The sequence below is a fragment of the Cetorhinus maximus genome, chromosome 4 (genome assembly GCF_964194155.1).
Source record: "Cetorhinus maximus chromosome 4, sCetMax3.hap1.1, whole genome shotgun sequence".
NCBI classification, from domain to species: domain Eukaryota; kingdom Metazoa; phylum Chordata; class Chondrichthyes; order Lamniformes; family Cetorhinidae; genus Cetorhinus; species Cetorhinus maximus.
This window is the reverse complement of record NC_135882.1, coordinates 112,638,919-112,666,497: the sequence shown is the minus strand read 5'-3', so window position 1 is coordinate 112,666,497 and position 27,579 is coordinate 112,638,919. Positions and strand designations below refer to the sequence as shown.

The window sequence follows — 27,579 nt, the reverse complement described above, 5'->3', positions numbered from 1 at the left end:
CTGAAATTGGTGTGGATTTTTCTGAAGAGATGCAATGTGTTAAAAGCAACCCTATGAAGGACTGGGCCTTGGCAGGCTTTGATTTGGCACTCCAAAACAAAAACAGAATTACCTGGAAAAACTCAGCAGGGCTGGCAGCATCGGCGGAGAAGAAAAGAGTTGACATTTCGAGTCCTCATGACCCTTCAACAGAACTAAGTAATATTAGGAGAGGGGTGAAATATAAGCTGGTTTAAGGTGGGGGGGTGGGGGGAGAGAAGTTGGGGGGGGGGTGGTTGTAGGGACAAGCAAGCAGTGATAGGAGCAGATAATCAAAAGATGTCACAAAGGAACAAAGAGGTGTTGAAGGTGGTGATATTATCTAAGAAAAGTGCTAATTAAGAATGGATGGCAGGACACTCAAGGTACAGCTCTAGTGGGGGTGGGGTGGAAAGACTGACAGGGCATTGAAGGTATAGATTTAGAAATAATGGAAATAGGTGGGAAAAGAAAAATCTATATAAATTATTGGAAAAAACAAAAGGGAGGGGGAAGAAATGGAAAGGGGGTGGGGATGGAGGAGGGAGTTCAAGATCTAAAGTTGTTGAATTCAATATTCAGTCCGGAAGGCTGTAAAGTGCCTAGTCGGAAGATGAGGTGCTGTTCTTCCAGTTTGCGTTGGGCTTCAATGGAACAATGCTGCAAGCCAAGGACAAACATGTGGGCAAGAGAGCAGGGTGGAGTGTTAAAATGGCAAGCGACAGGGAGGTTTGGGTCTTTCTTGCAGATAAACCGCATGTGTTCTGCAAAGCGGTCGCCCAGTTTACGTTTGGTCTCTCCAATGTAGAGGAGACCGCATTGGGAGCAACGAATGTAGTAGACTAAGTTAGGGGAAATGCAAGTGAAATGCTGCTTCACTTGAAAGGAGTGTTTGGGCCCTTGGACGGTGAGGAGAGAGGAAGTGAAGGGGCAGGTGTTGCATCTTCTGCGTGGGCATGGGGAGGTGCCATAAGTGGGGGTTGAGGAGTAGGGGGTGATGGAGGAGTGGACCAGGGTGTCCCGGAGGGAACAATCCCTACGGAATGCCGGCAGGGGGGGTGAAGGGAAGATGTGTTTGGTGGTGGCATCATGCTGGAGTTGGCGGAAATGGCGGAGGATGGTCCTTTGAATGCGGAGGCTGGTGGGGTGATAAGTGAGGACAAGGGGGACCCTATCATGATTCTGGGAGGGAGGAGAAGTCGTGAGGGCGGATGCGTGGGAGATGGCCCGGACATGGTTGAGGGCCCTGTCAACGACTGTGGGTGTAAAACTCGATTAAGGAAGAAGGAGGACATGCCAGAGGAACTGTTTTTGAAGGTAGCATCATCAGAACAGATGCGACGGAGGCAAAGGAACTGAGAGATTGGGATGGAGTCCTTACAGGAAGCGGGGTGTGAGGAGCTGTAGTCGAGGTAGCTGTGGGAGTCGGCAGGCTTGTAATGGATATTGGTGGACAGTCTATCACCAGAAATTGAGACAGAGAGGTCAAGGAAGGGAAGGGAAGTGTCAGAGATGGACCATGTAAAAATGATGGAGGGTGGAGATTGGAAGCAAAATTAATAAAATTTTTCCAAGTCCCGACGAGAGCATGAAGCAGCACCAAAGTAATCATCGATGTACCGGAGAAAGAGTTGTGGGAGGGGGCCGGAGTAGGACTGGAACAAGGAATGTTCCACATACCCCATAAAGAGACAGGCATAGCTGGGGCCCATGCAGGTACCCATAGCCACACCTTTTATTTGGAGGAAGTGAGAGGAGTTAAAGGAGAAATTGTTCAGTGTGAGAACAAGTTCAGCCAGAAGGAGGAGAGTAGTAGTGGATGGGGATTGTTCGGGCCTCTGTTCAAGGAAGAAGCTAAGGGCCCTTAGACCATCCTGGTGGGGGATGGAGGTGTTGAGGGATTGGACGTCCATGATTAAGAGGAAGCGGTTGGGGCCAGGGAACTGGAAATTGTTGATGTGACGTAAGGTGTCAGAGGAATCACGGATGTAGGTGGGAAGGGACTGGACAAGGGGAGAGAGAAGGGAGTCAAGATAATGAGAAATGAGTTCCGTGGGGCAGGAACAGGCTGACACGATCGGTCTGCCAGGACAGTTCTGTTTGTAGATTTTGGGTAGGAGGTAGAAGCGGGCCGTCCGAGGTTGGGCTACTATCAGGTTGGGAGCTGTGGGAGGAAGATCTCCAGAGGAGATGAGGTCAGTGACAGTCCTGGAAACAATGGCTTGATGTTCAGTGGTGGGGTCATGGTCCAGGGAGAGGTAGGAGGAAGTGTCTGCGAGTTGACGCTCAGCCTCCGCGAGGTAGAGGTCAGTGCGCCAGACAACAACAGCACCACCCTTGTCAGCGGGTTTGATGACAATGTTGGGGTTGGACCTGAGAGAACGGAGTGCAGTAAGTTCAGAGAGAGAGAGATTAGAATGGGTGAGAGGAGCAGAGAAATTGAGACGACTAATGTCACACCGACAGTTCTCAATGAAAAGATCAAGAGAAGGTAAGAATCCAGAGTGAGGGGTCCAGGTGGAGGGAGAATATTGGAGGTGGGTAAAAGGATCCGTTGAACGGGGAGAGGACTCCTGCCCAAAGAAGTGAGCACGGAGACGAAGATGGCGGAAGAAGAGTTCAGCATCGTGCCGAGCCCGAAATTCATTGAGATGAGGGCGTAAGGGTATGAAGCTAAGTCCTTTCCTGAGCACTGAACGTTCAGCGTCGGAGAGGGGAAGGTCAGAGGGTATAGTGACTGGGGCTGGGATTGGAAGACGGGATGGGGACGGAGGGACAGGCAGAGGTGGAGGGTCCTAGATGGGTGTTGGTGTCGATGAGTTGTTGGAGCTCCAGGGGCGGTGGAAGAGGAATCACTGTCTGGAGATCAGGGGCTGAATTTTCATGTTGGAGGTGGCACTCAGGAGATGGGACTAATCTCACCATTATGATCCCACCTCTGTCTTGAGATTGCTAGCAGTTGGGACCTTCAGAGGGCCCTGAAGGGAAAGAGGGATGAAACCAGATCAGGCAGGTTAATAGATCCTCCTCCATTCCTCATTTCAGTGCTTCTGACACAGAGCTCCAACAACTCATCGACACCAACACCATTTCTAGGACCCTCCACCCCTGCCTTTCCCTCCGTCCCCACCCCATCTTCCAATCACAGCCCCGGCCGTGTATTCACTATACCCCCTGACCTTCCCCTCTCCGATGCTGAACATTCAGGAGGGGCAGGAAGGAGAGGAGGCCAGGGTCCCAATACAGCTTAGTTCTGCCGAAGGGTCATGAGGACTCGAAACGTCAACTCTTTTCTTCTCCGCCGAAGCTGCCAGACCTGCTGAGTTTTTCCAGGTAATTGTTTTTGTTTTGGATTTCCAGCATCCGCAGTAGTTTTTTGTTTTGATTTGGCACTTCCTTTTTAACAATGTGGGATTTTATTTAGTCCAGTGTTCTCAAACTGGGGTCTGCAGATCCCTGGGGTTTGTAAAGGCTTTCCGGGGTTCCGCAGAATAATGTAAACAATATCCATTACTGTGATAGCACAGATGGGGCATATGCTGTTGGACATCATATTTACTAGCAATGTCCCTGATGGCAAAAATGCCTCACACTAGGCAGTCAACAATATTCTGAGGGCAAACAGCAGTAGAGGGAAATACCTCTGAAATACTCAGCAGCTGAGGAGTGAGTAAGTGAGGAGTGGAGGGTTACACATGAAACACCACTAGTGTTCCCAACAGGAGCCAGTAAACCTAAAATAAAAGAAAAATACCGTGGATGCTGGAAATCTGAAACAAAAACAAAAATTGCTGGAAAAACTCAGTAGGCCTGACAGCATCTGTGGAGAGAAAGACAGAGTTAACGTTTCGAGTCCGTATGACTCTTCTTCAGAACTAAAGAGAAGTAAAAATGTGGTGAAATACATACTGTTTAAGGGGGGTGGGACAGGTGTAGCTGGATTAGAAGGCCAGTGATAGGTGGGGGCAAAGGAAATATTGCAAAAGATGTCGTATACAAAAGGTCAAAGGGGTGTTGGTGGTGGTGATACTGGCTAAAGGAGGTGCTAATGGTAACATTAAGAGTAGAAAGCAGGATGAGCAAGTGACAGATGGCCCTAGTGGGGCTGGGGTGGGGGGAGGGGACGGTGTTGGAAAAAAGGCTAAAAGGTGGGGATAAAACAATGAATGGAAATAAACTTTTTAAAAATAATAAAAATAGCGCAGAGTTCAACAGCTTCAGATCATGAACTCTTTTCTCCATCCTCACCCTTTTTGATCCCCTTTTTTCAAATATTTATTTGTTAATTTTTATATATATATATATATATATATATTTCCCATCTATTTTTATTATTATTATTTTAAAAATTTATTTCCATTCATTGTTTTATCCCCACCTTTTAGCCTATTTCAATCTTTTTCCCACACTGTCCCCTCCCCCCACCCCACCCCCACTAGGGCCATCTGGCACTTGCTCATCCTGCTTTCTACTCTTAATGTTACCATTAGCACCTCCTTTAGCCAGTATCACCACCACCAACACCTCTTCGACTTTTTGTTTATGACATCTTTTGCAATCTCAAAGTCTGGCACTTGTATGGCACAAATGTTACTCGCCACTTATCAGCCCAAGCCTCAATGCTGTCCAGGTCTTGCTGCATTTGGATATGGGCTGCTTCAGTCTCTGAGGAGCTGCAAATGGTGCTGAACATTGTGCAATCATCAGCGAACGTCCCCACTTCTGGCCTTATGGTGGAAGGAAGGTCATTGATGAAACAGTTGAAGATGGTTGGGCCTAGGACACTACCCTGAGGAACTCCTGGGACTGAGATGAGTGACCTCCAACAACCACAACCATCTTCCTTTGTGCTGGGTATGACTCCAACCAGTGGAGAGTTTACCCTCTGATTCCCATTGACTCCGGTTTTGCTAGGGCTCCTTGATGCAACACTCAGTCAAATGCTGCCTTCATGTCAAGGGCAGTCACTCTCATCTCTGCCTAAGTCTTCCTGAGTGCCTGTTACTATCCTGCTCACTATTTACTTAAATGCCAGGTTTTGTATTATCCACAAACTAAAAAATTAGACTTCCTATACCGAAGTCTGGGTCATTTATATATAGCAAGAAATGCAATTGTCCTAATACTGATGCATCGGAGACCCCACTGCATATTTCTGCCTCTATTCTCTGCCTCCAATCCCTTAGCTAATGATGTACTCAACTTACCAACATCCTTTTAATGCCATGCACTTCGATTTTCCAAATAAGTCTGCTTATGGTACTTTATCAATTACTGCAATGGAGTGAGAGATTAACCATGAGATCTAGCCCCAAGGGGTTTGCATAGTACCGTCCTAATGATAAAAATTATATAAATCAAGCCAAAAACAATTTGGAATGATTCAATAACATCTACTAATCACTATACTATAAAACCTCACTTCACAAGATACACCTATCATATGAAGGGCAACTATTTTAAATTGCAATTATGCTGCAATCTACAATAACCTTATTTTTAAAAAAATTAATTCACGGGATGTGGGCTTCGCTGACTGGACCAGCATTTATTGCTCATCCCTAGTTACCCCTGAGAAGATGGTGGTGAGCTGCCTTCTTGAACCGCTGCAATCTATGTCGTGTAGGTACACCCACAGTGCTGTTAGGAAGGGAGTTCCAGGATTTTGACCCAGTGACAGTAAAGGAACGGGGATATATTTCCAAGTCAGGATGGTGAGTGACTTGGAGGGGAATTTCCTGGTGGTGGTGTTCCCATCTATCTGCTGCCCTTGTCCTTCTAGATGGTAGTGGTCGTGGGTTTGGAAGGTGCTGTCAAAGGAGCCTTGGTGAATTCCTGCAGTGCATCCTGTAGATGGTACACACTGCTGCTACTGTGCGTCAGTGGTAGAGGGAGTGAATGTTTGTAGATGTGGTGCCAATCAAGCGGGCTGCTTTGTCCTGGATGGTGTCAAGCTTCTTGAGTGTTGTGGGAGCTGTACTCATCCAGGCAAGTGGGGAGTATTCCATCACACTCCTGACTTGTGCCTTGTAGATGGTGGACAGGCTCTGGGGAGTCAGGAGGTAAGTTACTTGTTGCATGATTCCTCATCTTTGACCTGCTCTTGTAGCCACAGTGTTTGCATGGCTGGCCCAGTTCAGTTTCTGGTCAATGGTAACCCCCAGGATGTTGATAGCGGGGATTCAGTGGGTAATGCCATTGAACACTAAAGGGCAATAGTTGGATTCTCTCTTGTTGAAGATGGTCATTGCCTGACACTTGTGTGGCATGAATGTTACTTGCCACTTGTCAGCCCAAGCCTGGATATTGTCCAGGTCATGCTGCATTTGGACATGCACTGCTTCAGAGGAGTCGTGAATGGTGCTGAACATTGTGCAATCATCAATGAACTTCTGACCTTATGATGGAAGGAAGGTCATTGATGAAGCAGCTGAGGATGGTTGGGCCGAGGACACTATCCTGAGGAACTCCTGCAGTGATGTCCTGGGGCTGAGATGACTGACCTCCAACAACCACAACTATCTTCCTTTGTGCTAGATATGACCCCAACCAGCTGAGAGTTTTCCCCCTGATTCCCATTGACTCCAGTTTTGCTAGGGCTCCTTGATGCCACACTTGGTCAAATGCAGCCTTGATGTCAAGGGCAGTCACTCTCACCCAACCTCAGGAGTTCAGCTCTTTTGTCCATGTTTGGACCAAGGCTGTAATGAGGTCAGGAACCGAGTAGCCCTGGCGGAACCCAAACTGGGCGTCAGTGAACAGGTTATTGTTAAGCAAGTGGCGCTTGTTAGCACTGTTGATGACCCCTTCCATTACTTTACTGATGATTGAGAGTAGACTGATGGGGCGGTAATTAGCCGGGTTGGATTTGTCCTGCTTTTTGTGTACAGGACATACCTGGGCAATTTTCCACACAGCCGGGTAGATGCCAGTGTTGTAGTTGTACTGGAACAGCTTGACTAGAGGCGCAGCAAGTTCTGGAGCACAAGTCTTCAATACTATTGCCGGAATTTTGTCAAGGCCCATAACCTTTGCAGTATCCAGAGCCTTCAGCCGTTTCTTGGTATCACGTGGAGTGAATCGAATTGGCTGAAGACTGGCATCTGTGATGCTGGGGACCTCCAGAGGAGGCCGAGATGGATCAACCACTCGGCACTTCTGGCTGAAGATTATTGCAAATGCTTCAGTCTTATCTTTTGCACTGATGTGCTGGGCTCTTCCATTCTCCTTCTGATTCTTATGTTCCTACAAAATCATTTACCTGAATGCTGTTGCAAGACCCTTTTCGGGCTCCTACTTCTGCATGATAATGAGTCCCAAAGACCAAATTCCAAGGCTCCTCAGACCTTCTCATTTGAATGAAGGCTGTTAGCACTCGACGAGTGAGGCACCCAAAAATGTACACAGTCAAATTTCTCGGCAAATAACTTTTAGAATGTTGTTCATTGGTTAAAAAAAAATAGAAGTAGAAAAAGAAGTTCCAGCAAAGGAAATCAAAAACCCAGGACCATTTGGTCTTCAAAATCCCTGTCACTTGTAAACTTAGGGCGAAATTTTCCATGCCCACTCGCATCGGGCCTGTTCAGTGATGTGAGCAGACAATATGGCGAGAAGGCCAAAAATTGGTTTCACAACATCGTGAAACCAGTTTGCAATCGTCCGCTCTACCCTTCAATGGCGGGCCGCATTTCCCGCCATCGGACACCGGGAATCTCATTGTAATACATCTGCATATCATTGTAAGGCCAGCCCCCTCTGGAATCATCTCCCATGCTGGGTCGTGATTACACACCGACGTGTTTCACAACAGCATATATAAGGTGTGTACTTGGCGGGCTGCACTTTGAGGGGAACTTGAAGATGAGTACACAGTAACATTGCGCAATGTTCAAAAGGGTCGCCTGTTGGATTTCAAGGTTGAGGTGGGGGCACAAGGGCTACCCTGCTGTTGAGGTGAGTTAGGGGTGGCAAGGGCTGCCCTGCGGTTGATAGCAGTGTACAAGCATGTGCAGGGTTGGGGGGAGGGAAGTGGCCATGCATTAGGGAAACCTTGTATAAAGCGACGATTCCTCTGCAGCTGAGACAGTTCAGGTGCAGCCACATTGACATGCTTGGAGTTGGGCCTCTAGCTTATCTGCCCACTCAAGCAACGCAGAGGCACCAAAGTGCCACCAAGTGCGCCAGAGCTTTTCACCCTTCAGGCACAGACTGCAAACTAATGAGCATTTTAGTGGACTGCAGAACAGTTGGACGACTGGCTATGTTGTACAATCCTCTTGCTAAAGCTGGCCATGGAGCAGTCACTGGTGGAGGTGATCACATCCCCTTGTAATGTCATCATCCTGGTTTGATCCAGTCTCCCACATGGGTCAAGCTAACAGTGCAGCCTTGCAAGTGTGGGTTAGGAGAATGCCTGTGCCTGAGCTGAAAGCACAGCATGCAGTCCAGTGGGCAAAGCTGCTGCCAATCGGTCAGGTGGAGTGGGGCGGAGGTGGATGGGGTTTCAGACAGCTTTGCAGTGCACTAAACTCTGGCGTGTTCACTCCAAGTGGAGGCCAGCACGCTCTGGGATACGTTAATGAGCCTTCAGACTTCACAAAGAGAGGTTCTTGGTGCACCCATGCTAACCCATATGTCTCTCTCTTTCATCCTGGAGGAGTACATCAGGAGCATGGAGACTGGTGACCCTGTTGAATTCCTCGTGGCGTACAGAGAGTGGAGGCAACAGAGAAGAGAGGGAAGGAGGTGCCTGGCTGCGCAGAGGGAGGAGCATCATACTCAGGAAGAAGGGGTGGCTGGGGCTCCCGCACACATGGGGCAGAATTTGGCTCTTGGCGTGTGGAATCGGCAGGGGAGGTTGGGAAGCCGACCGACACCCACAATCAGCAGCGTACTTCGATTTTACGCAGGCAGGTCAATTAAGGCCCGCCCAGCATAAGACGCGGCTGCAGAGTGAGCGCGAAGGGGCAGGCGGGGGCGGGTGCTCAATGTCTGCCAGGCCCAATGATGACCCAGCGGCTGATTCAAATACAGCCTCAGCAGCCATTGGAAGGCTGCCAGCGAAGGGTGCGGAAGTTGTGATGGAGAGCGTTGTGGGTGAACACAGCAGGCGGGAGGGCAGGCTGGAGGGGCAGTTGGCCCGACGTTTCTCAGATGAGTGCCTCACTGTCCCCTTGGAGGAGGCAGCAGCACGGAGAGAAACCCTTGTCCCCAGGGATGGGAGAAGGGGGGCCTCCCACCTCACCAAAAAGGCCTGGGTAGAGGTGGCATCCAGGGTCAGCAGCCACGACGTGATGAGGTGCACACGGGGGCAGTGCCGGAAGCGCTTCAACAATCTCCTGTGATCAGGAAGGGTGAGTACCGTGTTGGCATGGGTCACTTTACAGAACAGTTAAGAGCTTCCCACCACCCCCAGACCTCAGAGGTGTTAGAGTGTGAGTGGCAATGTCAATGAGGCAGGAGCTGGCCAAGGGGGTGAGTCCTGACTGCTTGGACTGAGTGTCTTGCGGCTCCAGTGTCACGAATCGGCTGAGCGCTGTGAGGTGCTCCTCAGGTGGGGTTGGCCAGGCTGCAATGGCGCTGCAGGTAAAGAGTGGACTAATTAATGCTCCTCTATTCTTTCAGGAAAAAACATCCCATAACAATGCTGAGAGGTCATGTACTGGTGGGGGACCCCCACACCTCCTCATCCTCACACGGTACGAGCAGCAGGCCCTGGAGCTGGAGAGGCACCGTGTGCCTAGGTAAAGCGGCCATGGTGAGGTTGGGGTGCCACAGGGAGGTAAGAGTGAAGTGCACTGAGGTGAGAATGTCGGCAATTGCAACCATTCCACTGTAGTCCCTATATCGATGTGAGACTCGAACCTGGAATCCCCATTGATAATGGAAAGACGAGGGCACCCTGATGCACGCTGATCTCTGTCTCATGAGGCTGCCAGGCATGCACAGTAACAGTGTGACGACTTTACCTGATGACATGTCCTTGTTGTTCCTTTTAGGCTCATCATCAGCCCTTCAGGATGAGGAGCCTGAAGGCCCAGCCCTGACCTCTGAGGACCACACTGATCAGAACACACCTGTGTCACACCCACTCTCTAAAGCATGCACCAGTACAGGTACCAGCACCTCGGTGGGCATTAGATCACCGGCTACTATCTCGGTGCACATTGGTGAAGGCACTTCACACTTGCTTGAGCTGCAGGTGGAGGCTGAGAGTGCCCCGGGCGCCGGTATTTGGAGCATGGCTGGGGAACATGTTCAGTTGATGACTGATGATGAGCCTCTGGAGTCGTCCATGAAGCAGCAGATGCTGGATGTCCAGCAGGGTATGCGGGAGGATCTGGTGGAGATACATGAGGGAATGCGTGCCATGGTCTACGTTGTTGAGGAATCCTTGCTGAGCGTGAGCAATGCGTTGACCCTCATGGCTGAGCGCAATGCCTCCTCCATGGAGAGGGTGGCGACTCTCATGGAAAGACTCCTCTAGGAGCTGAATCAGGTGTTCTTGGGGATGCACTCGGACCTGCAAGCCCTCACACCGGCAATGACCTCAGGTGGTCAGTGCCAGTGTGGGAGATGGATTGGGAACCCAGTATCCCAGCTAGGTGCCCGCCCATCAATGGTGAGCAGGGAGGTCCAGATTGACCTCACGTTGGGACACAAGCTGCCTGTCATCTCTGCGGGCTCCTCTCAGGGCACTCTGGATGAGGGCAGCAGCTCCTCCACCCCTCTGCAAGTGACCGTGGCATCTAATGAGGCTGCGGTGACTGGGGAGATGCTAGCCATGGCATTGGCCACTCCCTCCCAGGCACAGGCTCCACGGTCTAGAGGACACCCGCCAAAGTCATCAAGGCCAACAGGACAGCAGAGTGAGCAGGCTGTCTCCAATGCTGGTGCCAGCGAGGGCGGAGCACCTAGACATAGCACCCACAAGCCAAAACTTAAAGCACCTTAATCACAACACGGCCTGATCACGGATGATATTTGTTTCCCCCATTTTTCCGTTCAGTGTTTATTGGTGTGATGGAAAACAGCTGTCAATACTAATTTGTAGAATGTTTGCCAGGCACCAGTTAATTAAATGTGTTTTTGTGCAACTGGCCTCTGGATGCTTCATTTGTTCTGTAGGTGCAGGGTAAGCCATGATGTTATGATGGACGTGTTTCTCCTTAAACTTTATTAAAATGGCACATAGAAACATAGAAACTAAGAGCAGGAGTAGGCCTTTCGGCCCTTCGAGCCTGCTCCACCATTCATTATGATCATGGCTGATCATCCAACTCAATAGCCTGCTCCTGCTTTCTCCCCATACCCTTTGATCCCTTTCGCCCCAAGAGCTATATCTAACTCCTTCTTGAAAACATACAATGTTTTGGTCTCAACTATTTTCTGTGGTAACGAATTCCACAGGCTCACCACTCTCTGGGTGAAGAAATTTCTCCTCATCTCAGTCCTAAATGGTCTACCTCAGATCCTCAGGCTGTGACCCCTGGTTCTGGACTCCCCCATCATCGGGAACATCCTTCCTGCATCTACCCTGTCTAGTCCTGTTAGAATTTTATAGGTTTCTATGTGATCCCCCCGCATTCTTCTGAACTCCAGCGATTATAATCCTAATCGACTCAATCTCTCCTCATATGTCAGTCCCGCCATCCAAGGTATCAGTCGGGTAAACCTTCGCTGCACTCCCTCTGTAGCAAGTACATCCTTCCTCAGATAAGGAGACCAAAACTGCACATAATATTCCAGGTGTGGTCTCACCAAGGCCCTGTACAATTGCAGCAAGACATCATTGTTCCTGTACTTGAATCCTCTGGCTATGATGGCCAACATACCATTTGCCTCCTTTACTGCCTGCTGCACCTGCATACTTACCTTCAGCGACTGGTATACAAGGACACCCAGGTCTCGTTGCACATTCCCCTCTCTCAATTTATAGCCATTCAGATAATAATCTGCCTTCCTGTTTTTGCTACCAAAATGGATAAACTCACATTTATCCACATTATACTGCATCTGCCATGCATTTGCCCACTCACTCAGCTTGTCCAAATCACACTGAAGCATCTCTGCAACCTCCTCACAGCTCACCCTCCCACCCAGCTTTGTGTCATCTGCAAATTTGGAGATATTACATTTAATCCCCTCATCTAAATCATTTATATTGTGAATAACTGGGGTCCCAGCACCGATCCCTGCGGTACCCCACTAGTCACTGTCTGCCATTCGGAAAAAGACCTGTTTATTCCTACTCTTTGTTTCCTGTCTGCCAACCAGTTTTCTATCCATCTCAATACACTACCCCCAATCCCATGCGCTTTAATTTTACATGCTAATCTCTTATGTGGGACTTTGTCGAAAGCCTTCTGACAGTCCAAATAAACCACATCCACTGACTCCCCCTCATCAACTCTACTAGCTATATCCTTGAAAAATTCCAGTAGATTTGTCAAGCATGATTTCCCTTTCGTAAATCCATGCTGACTCTGTCCAATTCTGCCACTGTTTTCCACGTGCTCAGCTATTAAATCTTTTATAATGGACTCCAGAATTTTCCCCACTACCGACGTCAGGCTGACTGGTCTATAACTCCCTGTTTTCTCTCTGCCTCCTTTTTTAAATAGTGGGGTTACATTAGCTACCCTCCAATCTATAGGAGCTGTTCCAGAGTCTATAGAATCTCAGAAGGTGACCACCAATGCATCCACTATTTCTAGGGCCACTTCCTTAAGTACTCTGGGATGTGGATTATCAGGCCCTGGGGATTTATCGGCCTTCAATCGCATCAATTTCCCCAACACCATTTCCCTACTAATACTGATTTCTTTCAGTTCCTCCCTCTCACTAAACCCTATGTTCCCCAACATTTCTGGTATGTTATTTGTGTTCTCCTTTGTGAAGACAGAACCAAAGTATGTATTTAGTTGGTCAGCCATTTCTTTGTTCCCCATTATAAATTCTGACTGTAGGGGACCTACATTTGTCTTCACATACCTATAGAAACCTTTACAGTCAGTTTTTATGTTCCCCGCAAGTTAACTCTCGTACTCTATTTTCTCCTTCTTTATCAACCCCTTGGTCCTCCTTTGCTGAATTCTAAACTGCTCCCAATCCTCAGGTCTGTTGTTATTTTAGCCAATTTGTATGCCTCTTTCTTGGATCTAATACCATTGCCATTGCCTATCCACCATCATCCCTTTAAGTAATGTTTCCCAATACATCATAGCCAGCTTGCGCCTCATACCATCGCAGTTTCCTTTATTAAGATTCAGGACCCTAGTCTCAGAATCAACTACGTCACTCTCCATCTTGATGAAGAATTCTATCATATTATGGTTACTCACCCCCAAGGAGCCTCACACAACTAGATTGCCAATTGTTCCTTTCTCATTTCACAATACCCAATCTAGGATGGCCTGTTCTCTAGTTGGTTCCTCAACGTATTAGTCCTGAAAAACATCCCGTATACACTCCAGGAATTCCTCCTCTACGGTATTGTTACTAATTTGATTTGCCCAATCTATTTCAGATTAAAGTCACCCATAATTACAGATGTTCCTTTATTGCATGCATCTCTGATTTCCTGTTTAATGCCATTCCCAACATCACCACAGTTTGGGGGTCTATACACTAACCTTTTTTGCCCCTTAGCGTTTCTCAGCTCTATCCATACAGATTCCACATCGTCGGGGTTAATATCTTTCCTCAGTATTGCGTTAATTTCCTCTTTAACCAGCAATGCAACTCTACCGCCTTTTCCTTTTTATCTGTCTTTCCTAAATGCTGAATACCCCTGGATATTCAGTTCCCATCCCTGGTCACCCTGCAGCCATGTCTCCATAATCCTGACTATATCACACCTGTTTACATCTAGTTGTGCAGTTAATTCATCTACTTTATTGCGAATGCTCCTCATGTTAAGGCACAAAGTCTTAAGGCTTGTCTTTTTAACATTACTTGGCCCGTTCCCACTATTTTTCACTGAGGCCCTGTTTGATTTATTTGATCTCGACCCTAGATTTCTCTGCCTATCACTTTTCTCATTCGCCTTTCTGTCTTTTGTCCTTGTCCTTGATTCCCCCTCTGATTCCTTGCATAGGTTCCCAAACCCCTTCCATTTTAGTTTAAACCCTCCCCAACCACTCTAGCAAATACTCCCCCTAGGACATCAGTCCTGGACCTGCCCAGGTGTAACCCTTCTAGTTTGTACTGGTCCCAACTCCCCCAGAACCAGTCCCAATGTCCCAGGAATATGAAACCCTCCCCCTCACACCATCTCTTCAGCCACGTATTCATCCGATATATCCTGCTATTTCTACTCTGACTAGCACGTGGCACTGGTAGTAATCCTGAGATAACTACCTTTGAGGTCCTACTTTGCAACTTACTTCCTAACTCCCTATATTCTGCTTTTAGGATCTCATCCCTTTTTTTACCTATGTCGTTTGTACCAATGTGTACCACGACCACTGGCTGTTCACCCTCCCTCTTCAGAATGTCCTCTAGCCGCTCTGAGACATCCTTGACCGTAGCACCAGGGAGGCAACAGACCATCCTGGAGTCTCGTTTGCGGCTACAGAAATGCCTATCTATTCCCCTTACAATTGAATCCCCTATAGCTATTGCATTCCCACACTTTTTATTCCCCTCCTCATTATTGCAGCAGAGCCAACTGTGGTGCAACGAATTTGGCTGTTGCTGCTTTCCCCTGAGAGGCCATTCCCCTCAATAGTATCCAAAGCGGTATATCTGTTTTGCAGCGGAATAGCCACAGGAGATTCCTGCACTGCCTGTTTAGTCCTCTTGCTCTGCCTGGTGGTCACCCATTCCCTTCCTGCCTGTGGACTCTTAGCCTGCGGTGTGACCGCCTCTCTATACGTGCTATCCATGATACTCTCTGTTTCACGGATGCTCCACAGTGTCTGCCGCTCCAGCTCCGAAACCCGGGCTTCAAGGAGCTGCAGCTGGAGACATTTCCTGCACACATGCTGGCCCCAGGCATTGGAAATGTTCCCGGCTTCCCACATAGAGCAGGAGGAGCACACCACAGATTTGAGCTCTCCTACCATGACTTACTCCTTTAAATTAAATTAAACCTTTTGGAAGATACTTAATATCAAATAATATCAATTACTCTAGGGCCCTTCTTTCCTGCTCCTCGTTGTTACAGAAAAATGCCCTTACAAATGATGAACCACAAAATAAGACCTTAAAAACTATAAGCGATAAAGGTAGTAAATACTTACCCGACCGAACTCACGGTACTCAAAGGAGCATCTTGTTCCTTCCTCACCAAACTCTCTCAGTCACCAAACTCCAACTTAAGGACTCTACTGCAGCCCAAAGCAGCACTCCAGTGCTGACCATATGAGGAAATTTACCCAGCTGTAAAATGTTTATTTTTATTTACTCTTTTCACAGGATGTGGGGGTCACTGGCATTTGTTGCTCATCCCTAGTTGCCCTCGAATGAGATGGCTTACAAGGTTTTCAGAGGGCAGTTAAGAGTCAACCACGATGCTGTGGGTCTAGAGGCACATGTAGGCATGGCCAGGTAAGGACCGCAGATTTCCTTCCCTAAACAGCATTAGTGAACCAGGTGGGTTTTTGACAATCAATAATAGTTTTACGGCAGCATTATTGAAATTAGCTTTCAATTCCAGATTTATGAATTAAATTTAAGTTCCATCTGCTGCAATAGTACATGTCCCATGGCACGTAAGCACATATTTCACAGCATCAGCCTGAACCTCTGGATTTCAAGACCAGTGACATTACCACTGCACCACCATCTCCTCTTCAATTTCAATATCAAGTTCTGCCTTATATTAACCTTACACTACACATTAACCAATCCTACCATAAAGCAGAGAACCTGTAGTTGGAGAAAAGGCAACCAAAAGAGATTTTTTGAAAAATCTATTTCCAGTGCCTGGACAACTAAAGGAAAGGTTGAAATTGAAGCCTCCAGCAAAATGTTGGCAGATTATCAGGAATGAGTTAAATTCCTTAACTTTCTACAGCATCCTCTGTGCAAATAGTAATTGTTCTAGATTTCACATTAGCTTTGTTCTTCTGAGAGGATTTTTTGCAGTGGACCTTAGTTTAAAAGATGGACATCCTGTTTAGTGGCCACAGTTACCACATCAAAAAGAACCAATATATAAACAAAACCAATATATAAACTAAACAAAACAAGCTACTCATTATGAATGGAGACACATAACCGTAGGATTCCTTATATAAAGTAGCTTATTCCCTTTTAATTGTTTAATTATTTATGCAAGTTAAACTACAGCAACCAAGAGATGATTTCAAATAGATAAAACACATGCCAAGTCCAGATTGCACTGAAAACTGACTGCTTTGGTACATAATGATGGTTTTGATACATTGGTGATCTAGATAAGCTGTGAGGAAGGTTTTATCAAGTGCAATTTTCAAACAATTTATCTATAATTTTGCAAAGATGTCCCTAATTTAGCATGATCTCATTTAGTAATACTATAAAGTAATAATCAGGCGCAAATCATAATCTTACCAAGATTCCTTTGTCTGGAGGCAGGAGATGGCAGAGGAAAAGTTGCAGTCTGTCCTGATTGGCCATTCTTGCAATCTTCACCCTTAAATCCAGGGCAACACCTCCACTCCAGCTGAGTCACCACCTTATATGCAACTTTATATGTAGGTCGAAACTGTGTGCGATATCTAATTGGAAAAACACATGAAGAAATAATTCATGAAATATAAGTACAGATATGTATACAGAATCTTAAAGACCCTTGTTAGGTTCCCGTTATCCTAATCTGTTTGCATGAGAAAAAACAAACTTTTCAGGCCTTTCTTCAGAACTAGAGATCTTAATCCTCATATTTTAACAAATCTTCATTGATTCCTTTCCATGACCCCAATGTTTTTCCATTGTATTATTCAGCAGTGGCCTAGCCAATGTGTTTTACAAATTTAGCATAATTTCCTTCCCTTAAACTTAATGGCTCACGATGAAATCCAGAATATATTTGCTTTTGTTACTGCTCTTCCTTTCTTTAATGTATCAACAACCATATGGCCCTCATTCTGTCAAAATTCTTACCATTTAGAGTATAGTCTGGAGTTTACAGCTGTCATAATGACAAAATTGTCAGTGTTCCTTATCATTGCTTCTCTGAAGCTAACAGCAACTGCTGGGGCTAAAACATGCACAGTTAACTGTGAAAATCCAGAGGTTTCTGTCAGGAATTCCATGCTTCCCCATTGAGTGCACTGTTGAAGTCTCTGTAGATTGTAATCAGTTAGAAATCACCAAAGTGACAAGAACTTTCACTTTTATGCTATTAGTCTGGCTGCAAAAACCCTTGAAGAAGTTACATCTTGATAAATGAAGTGTAACTGGCTTTTTAACAACTAATTAAGTACATAGTTACTAATGAACAACATCTCTGGCCCTGGAAAAACTAATTTTATATTTGTGGAATGTTAAATTTCTGCATTATGATAAAAAAAATTCAAACATTTTTAAATAATGATGTTTTAAGTTAGTTTGATATTTCAGTTTCTACATTAATCCTATGTGCGTGTCTCAATTATTTTTTGACTCTGTGTAAAATTATATTAAAATGTGAAGGATAATCAGCACTTTAAACTTCTTGGTTTGCTGTCTGTGAGACTTCTTTAATGTTATTTGGCTGCTTACCCTGGTTGATGACATCACTGTTGCTGGACTCCTGGAGGTCCCCTTGGTTGGTGCATTGATTCAAATTAACATCGGGAAAGGTGAAATCCACACCATTGAGACCATTAGATTGTTATGGGCAGCTTTCTTTGAGATTAGTGTCAAGTGTTGCCATTTTGTCATTGACTTACAAAATTCAGGAATTATCTTCTGCTGCTCTTTTTCCAAAAATGTACTACCTCATAGTTCTATGTATTGAGCGGTATCTGCCACCTATGTGCCCATTCAATTAACATCTATACGCTCCTGCATTCTTGCTCACAATTCAACATGCCTCCAAATTAAATATCAGCAAACTTTACTAACATTCCTTATTTCCATACCCAAATCATTAACACAATTGGAAAACAAAAATGCGTCCCAGTTAAATATTATCTATGCCTAAAATATTTATCACATTCCATTAGGTCACATTGGGACCTTCTAAGAAGAAAGTTCATGGGTTAGATTTTATATAAAACAAGCATTTATTTCAATGATAATATAATCTAATTCATCCCCAAACACATTTTTATTGTCTGTCATTTTCCATATTTGTTTTATTTTATTGCCATGTATTGTATATAGATACACACACAAACATTATACAATTTATTTTTTTTTACTGATCCCAATCTACATAGGGTTAAGAAAATAGAGTTTAGCTTTCAAACTAAATCGCATATTGAGGTAACCCCAAAATCTGAACATTAATTGCTGAATTATTTACCTTTCTTAGACTTTAGCCACACTTCATAGAAGAAAAAGCATGCAGGATCAACACATCAGTATGGGTGATTACTGAGTAACCATGAAAAAATAGGAAAGGCATGAAACAAACTGCAGTCTGTTCATTATGTTCCCTTGATTATTTATGCAGCACTTTTCAAACACTGCATGCTTAGACATATTTGCTTTGATTGTCTGTCTGCTGTAATACTGTTCCTCAAAAGGCAATGGAAGCAGAGTCTTTGAACATTTTTAAAGCAGAGGTAGATAGATTCTTGATAAGCAAGGGGGTAAAAGGTTATTGGGGGTAGTTGGCAATATGGACTTGAGATTACAATCGTGTTAGCCATGATCTTATTGAATTGCAGAGCAAGCTTGAGGGGCCGATGGCTTACTCCTGCTCCTAATTCGTATGTTTGTATATACTGTTCAGAGTACACAAGATACGCTCAAACAAAATAATGCTATGATGCAAGTCATATAATGTGCACACCACTAAATCACTGTTAGTCTGTACAGTGAGGATGTGGAAAACTTATTCTTCCTGCTAACCCTTGCAGTGTAAGTGTTCCTTACATCTTTGAGAATCTCTAATCTCATTGATCTAAGAATTTGTTGCCTAGAGTCACAAGTCTCTGAAGCACCATAGTAGGCAAATCTATTTAATGAATGGAACTTTTTAAAGGAAGATTGCTAACTTACATTTCAGCACTCGAGTGGTTAACCATATCTAATCTGCAAGCATTTATATATAATTTCTTAATTATTTCTCTGAAGCTGATGCTTCTTGTAATTAGCTGAAGGGTATGGGGCCACAGAATGATTAAAAGGTATTTCACTTTATAGCAATTCCTTCAGCTGTCCATTCCAACTGGCTTCTTATCAGTTCTAATTACAGAGTTAAACCACAGAAATGCCCTGGAGAATTTGAAAGGATTTCCCTTGGAGAGACTCTCTATCTGATCAAACCTATTCCATTCAGGCAGGAAAGTTTAGCTCAACACAGACATGAAACTTTTGCATCCAATGCATATGGAGCAGAAGGGAATTATTTTAAAGCGGCATTTCTCTCTTTTAGACTGAGTGTATTATTGTCATCCTGCAGTTTCTATGTTTTTTAATATTTTATGTATGAAATATTTTAATTATTCATATTCACACTCCTCGAGTGTCAAGATGAGCCAGAAAGGAAAGCTGTGACAGATTACTCATTGTCACCCTGGGAAAGAGGTCAAGATGCAGGTGGGCAGAAACATACAGCTGGAGTCAGCTCATCCTGTTCATGATTTACATAGAGGCCCTACTAAGGTAACACTTACATTGTATATTTTTGTTAGTAATTGAATTACAATGTTAGAGATTTTACTGCCAACACTAATAACTTGTATTTATATACAGCATTTCATGACCTCAGGACCTCCCAAGGTAGTTCACAGCCAATGAGGTACTTTTGAAGTTCATAGGGAATTAAAATGGGAATGCATTAAAAGGGAAAATCATTGCCACTTTTATGGTATAATAGAGTCAAGAAGAATTCAGCAACACAACTCACAAGATTTCAAAGTTGTTGTGAAGTATTTGCAATATGGAGGAATTTTATGATGCTAAACACAACATTTTCCTGGCAATTTTACAGCAGAGGCAACCACTTTAAAGCATATCATTCCCTTGAAATGTTTTAACAGTACAAATGTTCATTACTTCCAAGGAACGTTGTGGTTTAAAAAACTAATTACTATAGTCAACATTTTCTTCTCAATCTTCTACCCTCCTGTCCTGAAGGAACTGGTTCCTAGAGACAATGGACACTTTCAGTCCCCAAATACCTGCCCAACTGACAATGCTTCATGCGTGAGTCTGGTTAACAAGTGTTAGCACGCTACAATAATGGAGGACATCTCAGCCAATTCTGGTCCTCTGCTTTCTCCATCTCCACACACTAGCATCTTCCTGCAGGGTTTTCTGCATAGCAATCAGGGGTGGAAATACTGACTAGTTTTCTCCTCACTCATGAAGGTTGCTGAGGCTAACAGTTAAGGCCCCTCATTCTGCCCCGGGTAAGATCTGTTTATAAAGAAATATGGTCTCAATATCACAAAGATATATATAAGGAATTATGGGCAAAATTTAATGGGATTTCCCACCCCGCCGGTGGAAGAGATGCTCTGAGGAGCGTTAATTAGATGGAGGCTGGAATTCCGACCCTCTAGTGGAAGTCCTGCCTCAGGGAGCTGTTAGTCAATCTGATTGACTGGCAACTCTGTATTCCCAGCAGAGTCACTGAGAGCAGTGGCCACTACTGGGGCTACAGACAGGCCTACCAGTCTAAGTGGCAGAGCCAGTATGGAGCTGGGGATGTCACGGGAGGAACCGGGGTGGGGGCAGAGGGGGCTGGGGATCTTGATGGAGAGGCCAGAGGGACGGAACACCTTGGGATGGTGGAGGAGACCTTGTGGGCGTAGAATCAAAATCCCCTCCAACTGGGAAATTTATGGAACATAATTTCAAACGCACCGACATGTTTTGACCTCATGATTGGAACTATAAATTTTAAGAATATAAAACTGCAGTCAGCAGTACAGGGCTGGGCAGCAAGGGGTTAATTCGGACATTTAGTGAAAACACAGTGATTCGTCGAAAGGCTTTGGACATTGATTAACATGATCAAGAAGTCTGATTACCCAATACAATGGTACAAAGGACATATCATCAATACAATACGCTCAAGGAATTATTCACCCACCACAGACTGGAATAGGGTCATTAACTTTGGAGCCAAGTGCTGTTACTGTGCTGGAACTGGGCCACCTCAAACAGCAGCAGAATTGCTCATTCAATGAGAACTGATAATATTCATCTAAATACATCTTCCATCGAAAACCCTGTATTGTTTCAACCAGCAGGAGCAGATGACATTTGTCTGGGCTTTGCGTGGAATCAACTAAATGGGCATTGGAGCGACAGGAAATATGTTTTGACTTGTGAGTTAAATTGTTATAAAAACAGAGCAGATCTGAGCATCTGGGCTGCAGCTGGAAGAAGGGTGAAGTTTGGTCACCTTGACTCAGGCCAACAGTCAACACTGGACAAACCAGCCGTCTTGGGGATTGTAAATGTTTTCAGCCATATCGTGGCCTGAAGGTTTTGGGCTGCAGTCAGAAGAAGAGCCCAGTTTGGTCACCTTGACTCAGGCCTACAGCCAACACTGGACAGACCAACCATGTTGGGGTTTATAAGTTTCTGCGAGATCGTAGTGATATTGGTCTGAGGGTTTTGTGAAGGTTTGAGGCGAAAACTTGGTGTTTTTTTGCCGGTACCTTGTAACTTGCTGCAGCCATATCTTGGTGATATTGGTCTGAGGGTTTTTTTCTCAAGGCTTCAGGATAGGACGTGGTGTTTTGCCTGTGTTTTTGTAAGTTTTAACTGAGTCGTGGTGACTTTGTGTCAGGTACTGGGAAAAGGTTGTTTAAAATTTTGGGTTTTGTACTGTGGGGTTATGGGTGATTCAATAAAGTAAATGTGAATTGTCAGAAGAAACTTGTCTCACCAGTCATTCTGTTCAAGCCATACACTTGCGAATCTGGTGTCACGAACTTGAGTGTGGGGAGGGCCTCTGAGGGAAAAGGGGAACCCCTACAGGAGGTGGGAAGGGGGTCTCCCAATCAGGAAAGATGGAGGAGCCCTCCCCAGCCCAAGCAGGGTAACCTGCTGGGTTTACACAATATCCCTGATCTCAAAATTGAGGCTGGACGGGAAGCAGCCTTAAGGGCCTCAGTTGAGATGAAGGAGGGCAAGTGGATTGGCCTGGGCCTCGTTTGCACCCCCACCCCCGTAAAATTGCAGACAGATTGGGGGTGGGTGGGAGGACAGCAGATGGCCACCTAGGGAGTTAAATAGCAGGCCCCCCACCCCCAACCACCTGCAAACTTACAAGCAGGGGGCCCATAAAACTCTGCCCTATGAATTAAGTATGCTCAGATTAAAGAACAAGATTTTTGCAAAGTTTTTGTTTTCAACTCTGAATCTTAAATATTATTAAGGAATCATTAAAGTCAAATTATTTATATTATTGTTCTAGGAATTTGCCACCAAATCTACACCTATTCTCACCCCAAATTACCAAACAAAAAATTCAGTGTTACTGGGGTGGTGATGAGCAGACCAAGGAAAGTATTGATGAATGCACTGGCCCAAAGAACAATTGAGTTCCATCTGGCCAGTCCCAAAATATCAGATATAAAAACAAAAAGCTAAAAGCTACTGCGGATGCTGGAAATCCAAAACAAAAACAGAATTACCTGGAAAAACTCAGCAGGTCTGGCAGCATCGGTGGAGAAGAAATCAGTTAACCTTTCGAGTCTTCACGACCCTTCGGCAGAACTGAAGCATAGTTAGGAGAAAGGTGAAGTATAAGCTGGTTTAAGGTGGGGGGGCGGGGGGAGAGAGAAGTTGAGGGTGTGGTGATTGTGGAGATAAGCAAGCAGTGATAGGAGCAGATAATCAAAAGATGTCACAGACAAAAGGATCAAAGAGGTGTTGAAGGTGGTGATATTTGTCTAAGAAAAGTGCTAATTAAGAATGGAAGACAGGACACTCAAGGTACAGCTCTAGTGGGGGTGGGGTGGAAAGACTAACAAAGTTTTAGTTTTAGATTTAAAAATAATGGAAATAGGTGGGAAAAGAAGAATCTATATAAATTATTGAAAAAAAAGGGAGAGGGGAGAAACGGGGTGGGGAGGGGGGGAGGGGGAGTTTAAGATCTAAAGTTGTTGAATTCAATATTCAGCCCGGAAGGCTGTAAAGTGCCTAGTCGGAAGATGAGGTGCTGTTCCTCCAGTTTGCGTTGGGCTTCACTGGAACAATGCAGCAAGCCAAGGACAGACAAGTGGGCAAGAGAGCAGGGTGGAGTGTTAAAATGGCAAGCGACAGGGAGGTTTGGGTCTTTCTTGCGGACAGACCGCAGGTGTTCTGCAAAGCGGTCGCCCAGTTTGCGTTTGGTCTCTCCAATGTAGAGGAGACCGCATTGGGAGCAACGAATGCAGTAGACTAAGTTAGGGGAAATGCAAGTGAAATGCTGCTTCACTTGAAAGGAGTGTTTGGGCCCTTGGACGGTGAGGAGAGAGGAAGTGAAGGGGCAGGTGTTGCATCTTCTGTGTGGGCATGGGGAGGTGCCATAGGTGGGATGATCCTTTGAATGCGGATGCTGGTGGGGTGATAAGTGAGGACAAGGGGGACCCTATCATGTTTCTGGGAAGCAGGAGAAGGCGTGAGGATGCGCGGGATATGGGCCGGACACGGTTGAGGGCCCTGTCAACGACCGTGGATGGAAAAGCCTACCGACTCCCACAGCTACCTCGACTACATCTCCTCACACCCCGCTTCCTGTAAGGACTCCATCCCATTCTCTCAGTTCCTTCGCCTCCGTCACATCTGTTCTGATGACGCTACCTTCAAAAACAGCTCCTCTGACATGTCCTCCTTCTTCCTTAACCGAGGTTTTCCACCATTCAAAGGATCATCCTCCGCCATTTCCGCCAACTCCAGCATGATGCCACCACCAAACACATCTTCCCTTCACCCCCCCTGACGGCATTCCGTAGGGATCGTTCCCTCCGGGACACCCTGGTCCACTCCTCCATCACCCCCTACTCCTCAACCCCCACTAGAGCTGTACCTTGAGTGTCCTGTCTTCCATTCTTAATTAGCACTTTTCTTAGACAAATATCACCACCTTCAACACCTCTTTGATCCTTTTGTCTGTGACATCTTTTGATTATCTGCTCCTATCACTGCTTGCTTATCTCCACAATCACCACACCCTCAACTTCTCTCTCCCCCCGCCCCCCCACCTTAAACCAGCTTATACTTCACCTTTCTCCTAACTATGCTTCAGTTCTGCCGAAGGGTCGTGAAGACTCGAAAGGTTAACTGATTTCTTCTCCACCGATGCTGCCAGACCTGCTGAGTTTTTCCAGGTAATTCTGTTTTTGTCCAAAATATCAGATAGTGGTTCAGGTGACATGGCATATCGCCATGGTAACTAATCAGTGTTGTAGCCTCAACACATGATGCACACAGAAATTTGAGCAACTAATTACTAACAAGAGTCTGATCTTGGGTAAATAGACTTTGGTGAATGTGGCTGGGTGAAGTCAACCACCCACTGTGGATATGCTGGTTTTTCCTGTAATTTGGTGCATGTGCAGTATGCATAGAAGGCCACAGTATTACCACTAGAGCAAGGCATAAATCTGCTGACCTGTGTAAAGTGTCAAGATTTAATGCTCTGATGTGTCTATAGTACAACCTTTGAAGGTGTTTTACACCTGATCCTTCAATGGTTCAACTTGTAGGGAGGTAAAATTCGTGCATGTTTATATTGCTAAAGCTTTCCTTATCTCTGTAGCATTTCTGAGGGTCTCCATTGCTGCCCTTGGGATAAAAGAGCCAGTGTTAGCAATCTAATTACACGGAATGATACCGACAAGTCATTCTCCAGACCTCCAAACTGTGAAAGTAGCCAAAATGCTGAAATGAAATGATACCACGCCCTAAAGGTACTGTGACATCCCACTACCAATCAGCATTCGGCACTGGCGCCAAAGGCCGTCTAGAAACTTCTGCTATCAGGCAGGACAGAGTGGGTAGTTTTGGAAGTGTGTGCTCATTTTTAAAAAGGTCCTAAATCAGCTTTGGGAGGAAGTGGAATCTCGGAGAGGGGGTGGGGAGAATCCAAGTCTATGGGCTAGCACTGAAATCAGCTTGTCGATGATGTCTGCATTTAGAGGAGGAGGAGGCAATGTCTCAAACTCCGCTCGGCGTTTGCATTGAGATAAGCGGATTGGTGCCTCTGTCTGACTCCATGATAAAGTGGACGAGTTTAATTTATGGATTAGACCCCTTGGATGTCAGAATTTCTAAACGTGGCCAGACGCACTGGATCTGGGCGTTACCGCATTAATGCTAAGGACACCCCATACTACCAGCTGTATTAATATTTAATTTTTTTCTGATATTTTTCATCTTGACGTCTGGGAATTTGTAATTCGGAAACAAATGGTTTTGCGGTTTGTAATTTGGTGTTTACCCTACAACGTAGCCGAAATTTAGTCCAGCTGTTTAGCTATAAACAAAGCACATCAGTTTATAATAAGTTTATTAGGTAGGATGACACACTGTTTATTGTTGGGTTTCTGTAATTCTTAGTTACCTGTTAGATTAAGAAGAAAAGGAAGTGTGTGGGAGATCCAGAGCAGAGAAACACTGACTGACAATAGCGGAATGCTATTGTGATTGTAATTGCCATCAGCCGGAGCTGTAAAAGATGCCCGATCCCAGAGGGATACTTACACCAAGCCAGGGAGGCAGTTGGTCTGACCCCAGGGACACGACTGATATTCTGTATTGATATAACTTTCTGCACCGTCCACCACCGAACAAGTCACATTCTTCTTTACAATATAAGCACACCAGTTCCTGCAGGGCGGGGGAAACAAACCACAGATCAGTACAGGGGATGGGATTCGCCGACAGATACCAGAACTCCCCTGGCCATGGGCAGGTCTACAGCCGCGACAGTAAAACACCCTCCCTCCCCCGCGTTGAGAACAAGGACAAGGCGCCAGACTTTTCCTACCTGGGAGACGGGGATTTTTTTTTTGAACGAGGATAGAGGTATGATTTGAATTAGGGTCCACACGTGTAAATTTTGGATAAATTTTACGAATGGAGCCATCAACTGCTCAAGGTGTGATAGATACAAAATAGGGGACTTACCATCAATTTAAAGCAACTGGCTCGCCATATTTAATCGCAGGTTTAAAAAAATCCCACGAGTTTATTTTACTAGCAAAGTCAACATATAAAGTGATTCAGAAGATGCTGGTGTAAGTATAGGGAGGGATACTTGTGTTCGTTGCTTGCTAGTAAAGTTTTTCAAAGTGGACTGGCTAAGGGTTGACTTACTTGTTGCGTCCTGTGAGTCTGTTGGCAGCTTGTTGGGGTGTGGATCTGGAGGAATATAGATTGTATCTGGAAGATGCAAGAGTTGCTTGTACATCAGACAGTAGAATGCTGATCAGAATCCAAGACCAGTTCAACAAAATCGCCTCGTTCTTAGCTACTCTTCCGGTCATTGTAGCGGGACAGTTTTTTTTTCAATTTCTACCTTTCTGGGCAGAATTACCGATTGCTTAAACCGGAGCCGACGGCCAACCTTGTCTTCAGAACTGCAGGAGAGTCCAAGCTTCAGCTTGCTGGAGAGGGCAGGCTCGGCTGTTCAGGCTTGTAGTGGACCTGCCCTGTGAAGAGATGATGAAGAGACCCCTCCAGCGAGGAGAGTTGCGTTGGACTCGGGCTTTTCCTGTCGCTCTGGGCTGAATCTTTTTACGGAATGACGTTAATCTTTCTGCACTGGAGTTTCAGACACACCACTAGGAACTCTGCTTCTTGTTTAAAAAAAAACTTGGCTTAAGACCCATCCCGATGACTTGATGGGAGGCTGCCTGGTAACCTCACTACATCAGCATAGAGAGTGTGTGCATAGAGAAGCTGGAGCAGAGAACTAAACTACGAATATTACACGAGAGACTTAAGACATCAGCTAAAGGGAATGTCAACGGGATGCCAATTCACTCTGTTTCAGATCGCACCACGTCCGTCATGAAAGTAACTCCCATAAACCCAGAACTAGTTTGCCAAGAAACATTGTTTGGATCTAGCTCGTTGTAAATTGTAGATAAGAATAGCACATTTGTAATCTTGTTGGAATTGCTCGTTTATTTAGTAATTCAATTTAAGCATGATATTTGAAATATTTTACAGAAATGTGTAACTTCTAAAGTTAACATTAGCCAAAGCAAAAAATTAGGGAACAAATGCATGCTGAAGTTAGTCCAGGAAATCTATTTAAGGAGAAGTGGTTCAACGAATTGACCTGCCAGTTATCCTATCACTTGTGTCAGCGTTGAGCAGTTTCCTAAACAAAAACAGAATTACCTGGAAAAACTCAGCAGGTCTGGCAGCATCGGTGGAGAAGAAATCAGTTAACGTTTCGAGTCTTCATGACCCTTCGGCAGAACTGAAGTTTGTTCTGTTTTGGATTTCCAGCATCCGCAGTAGCTT

General features: G+C 45.4%; 1 protein-coding gene across 1 annotated transcript in view; it reads right to left on the bottom strand.

The window, feature by feature from the left end:
* The window catches only part of LOC144679818 (EMILIN-2-like), a 75,249-nt gene extending 48,184 nt beyond the window's left edge, over nucleotides 1–27,065 (bottom strand). Inside the window, exons 1-3 of the mRNA XM_078540636.1 lie at nucleotides 26,422–27,065; nucleotides 25,807–25,932; nucleotides 16,558–16,724 (exon numbers count right to left, since the gene is read on the bottom strand). Of these exons, the coding sequence (XP_078396762.1) occupies nucleotides 16,558–16,724; nucleotides 25,807–25,932; nucleotides 26,422–26,591 (463 nt within the window). The 5' untranslated portion in view covers nucleotides 26,592–27,065. The remainder of the gene's footprint in view (nucleotides 1–16,557; nucleotides 16,725–25,806; nucleotides 25,933–26,421) is intronic.
* Between the last annotated feature and the right edge of the window lie 514 nt (nucleotides 27,066–27,579).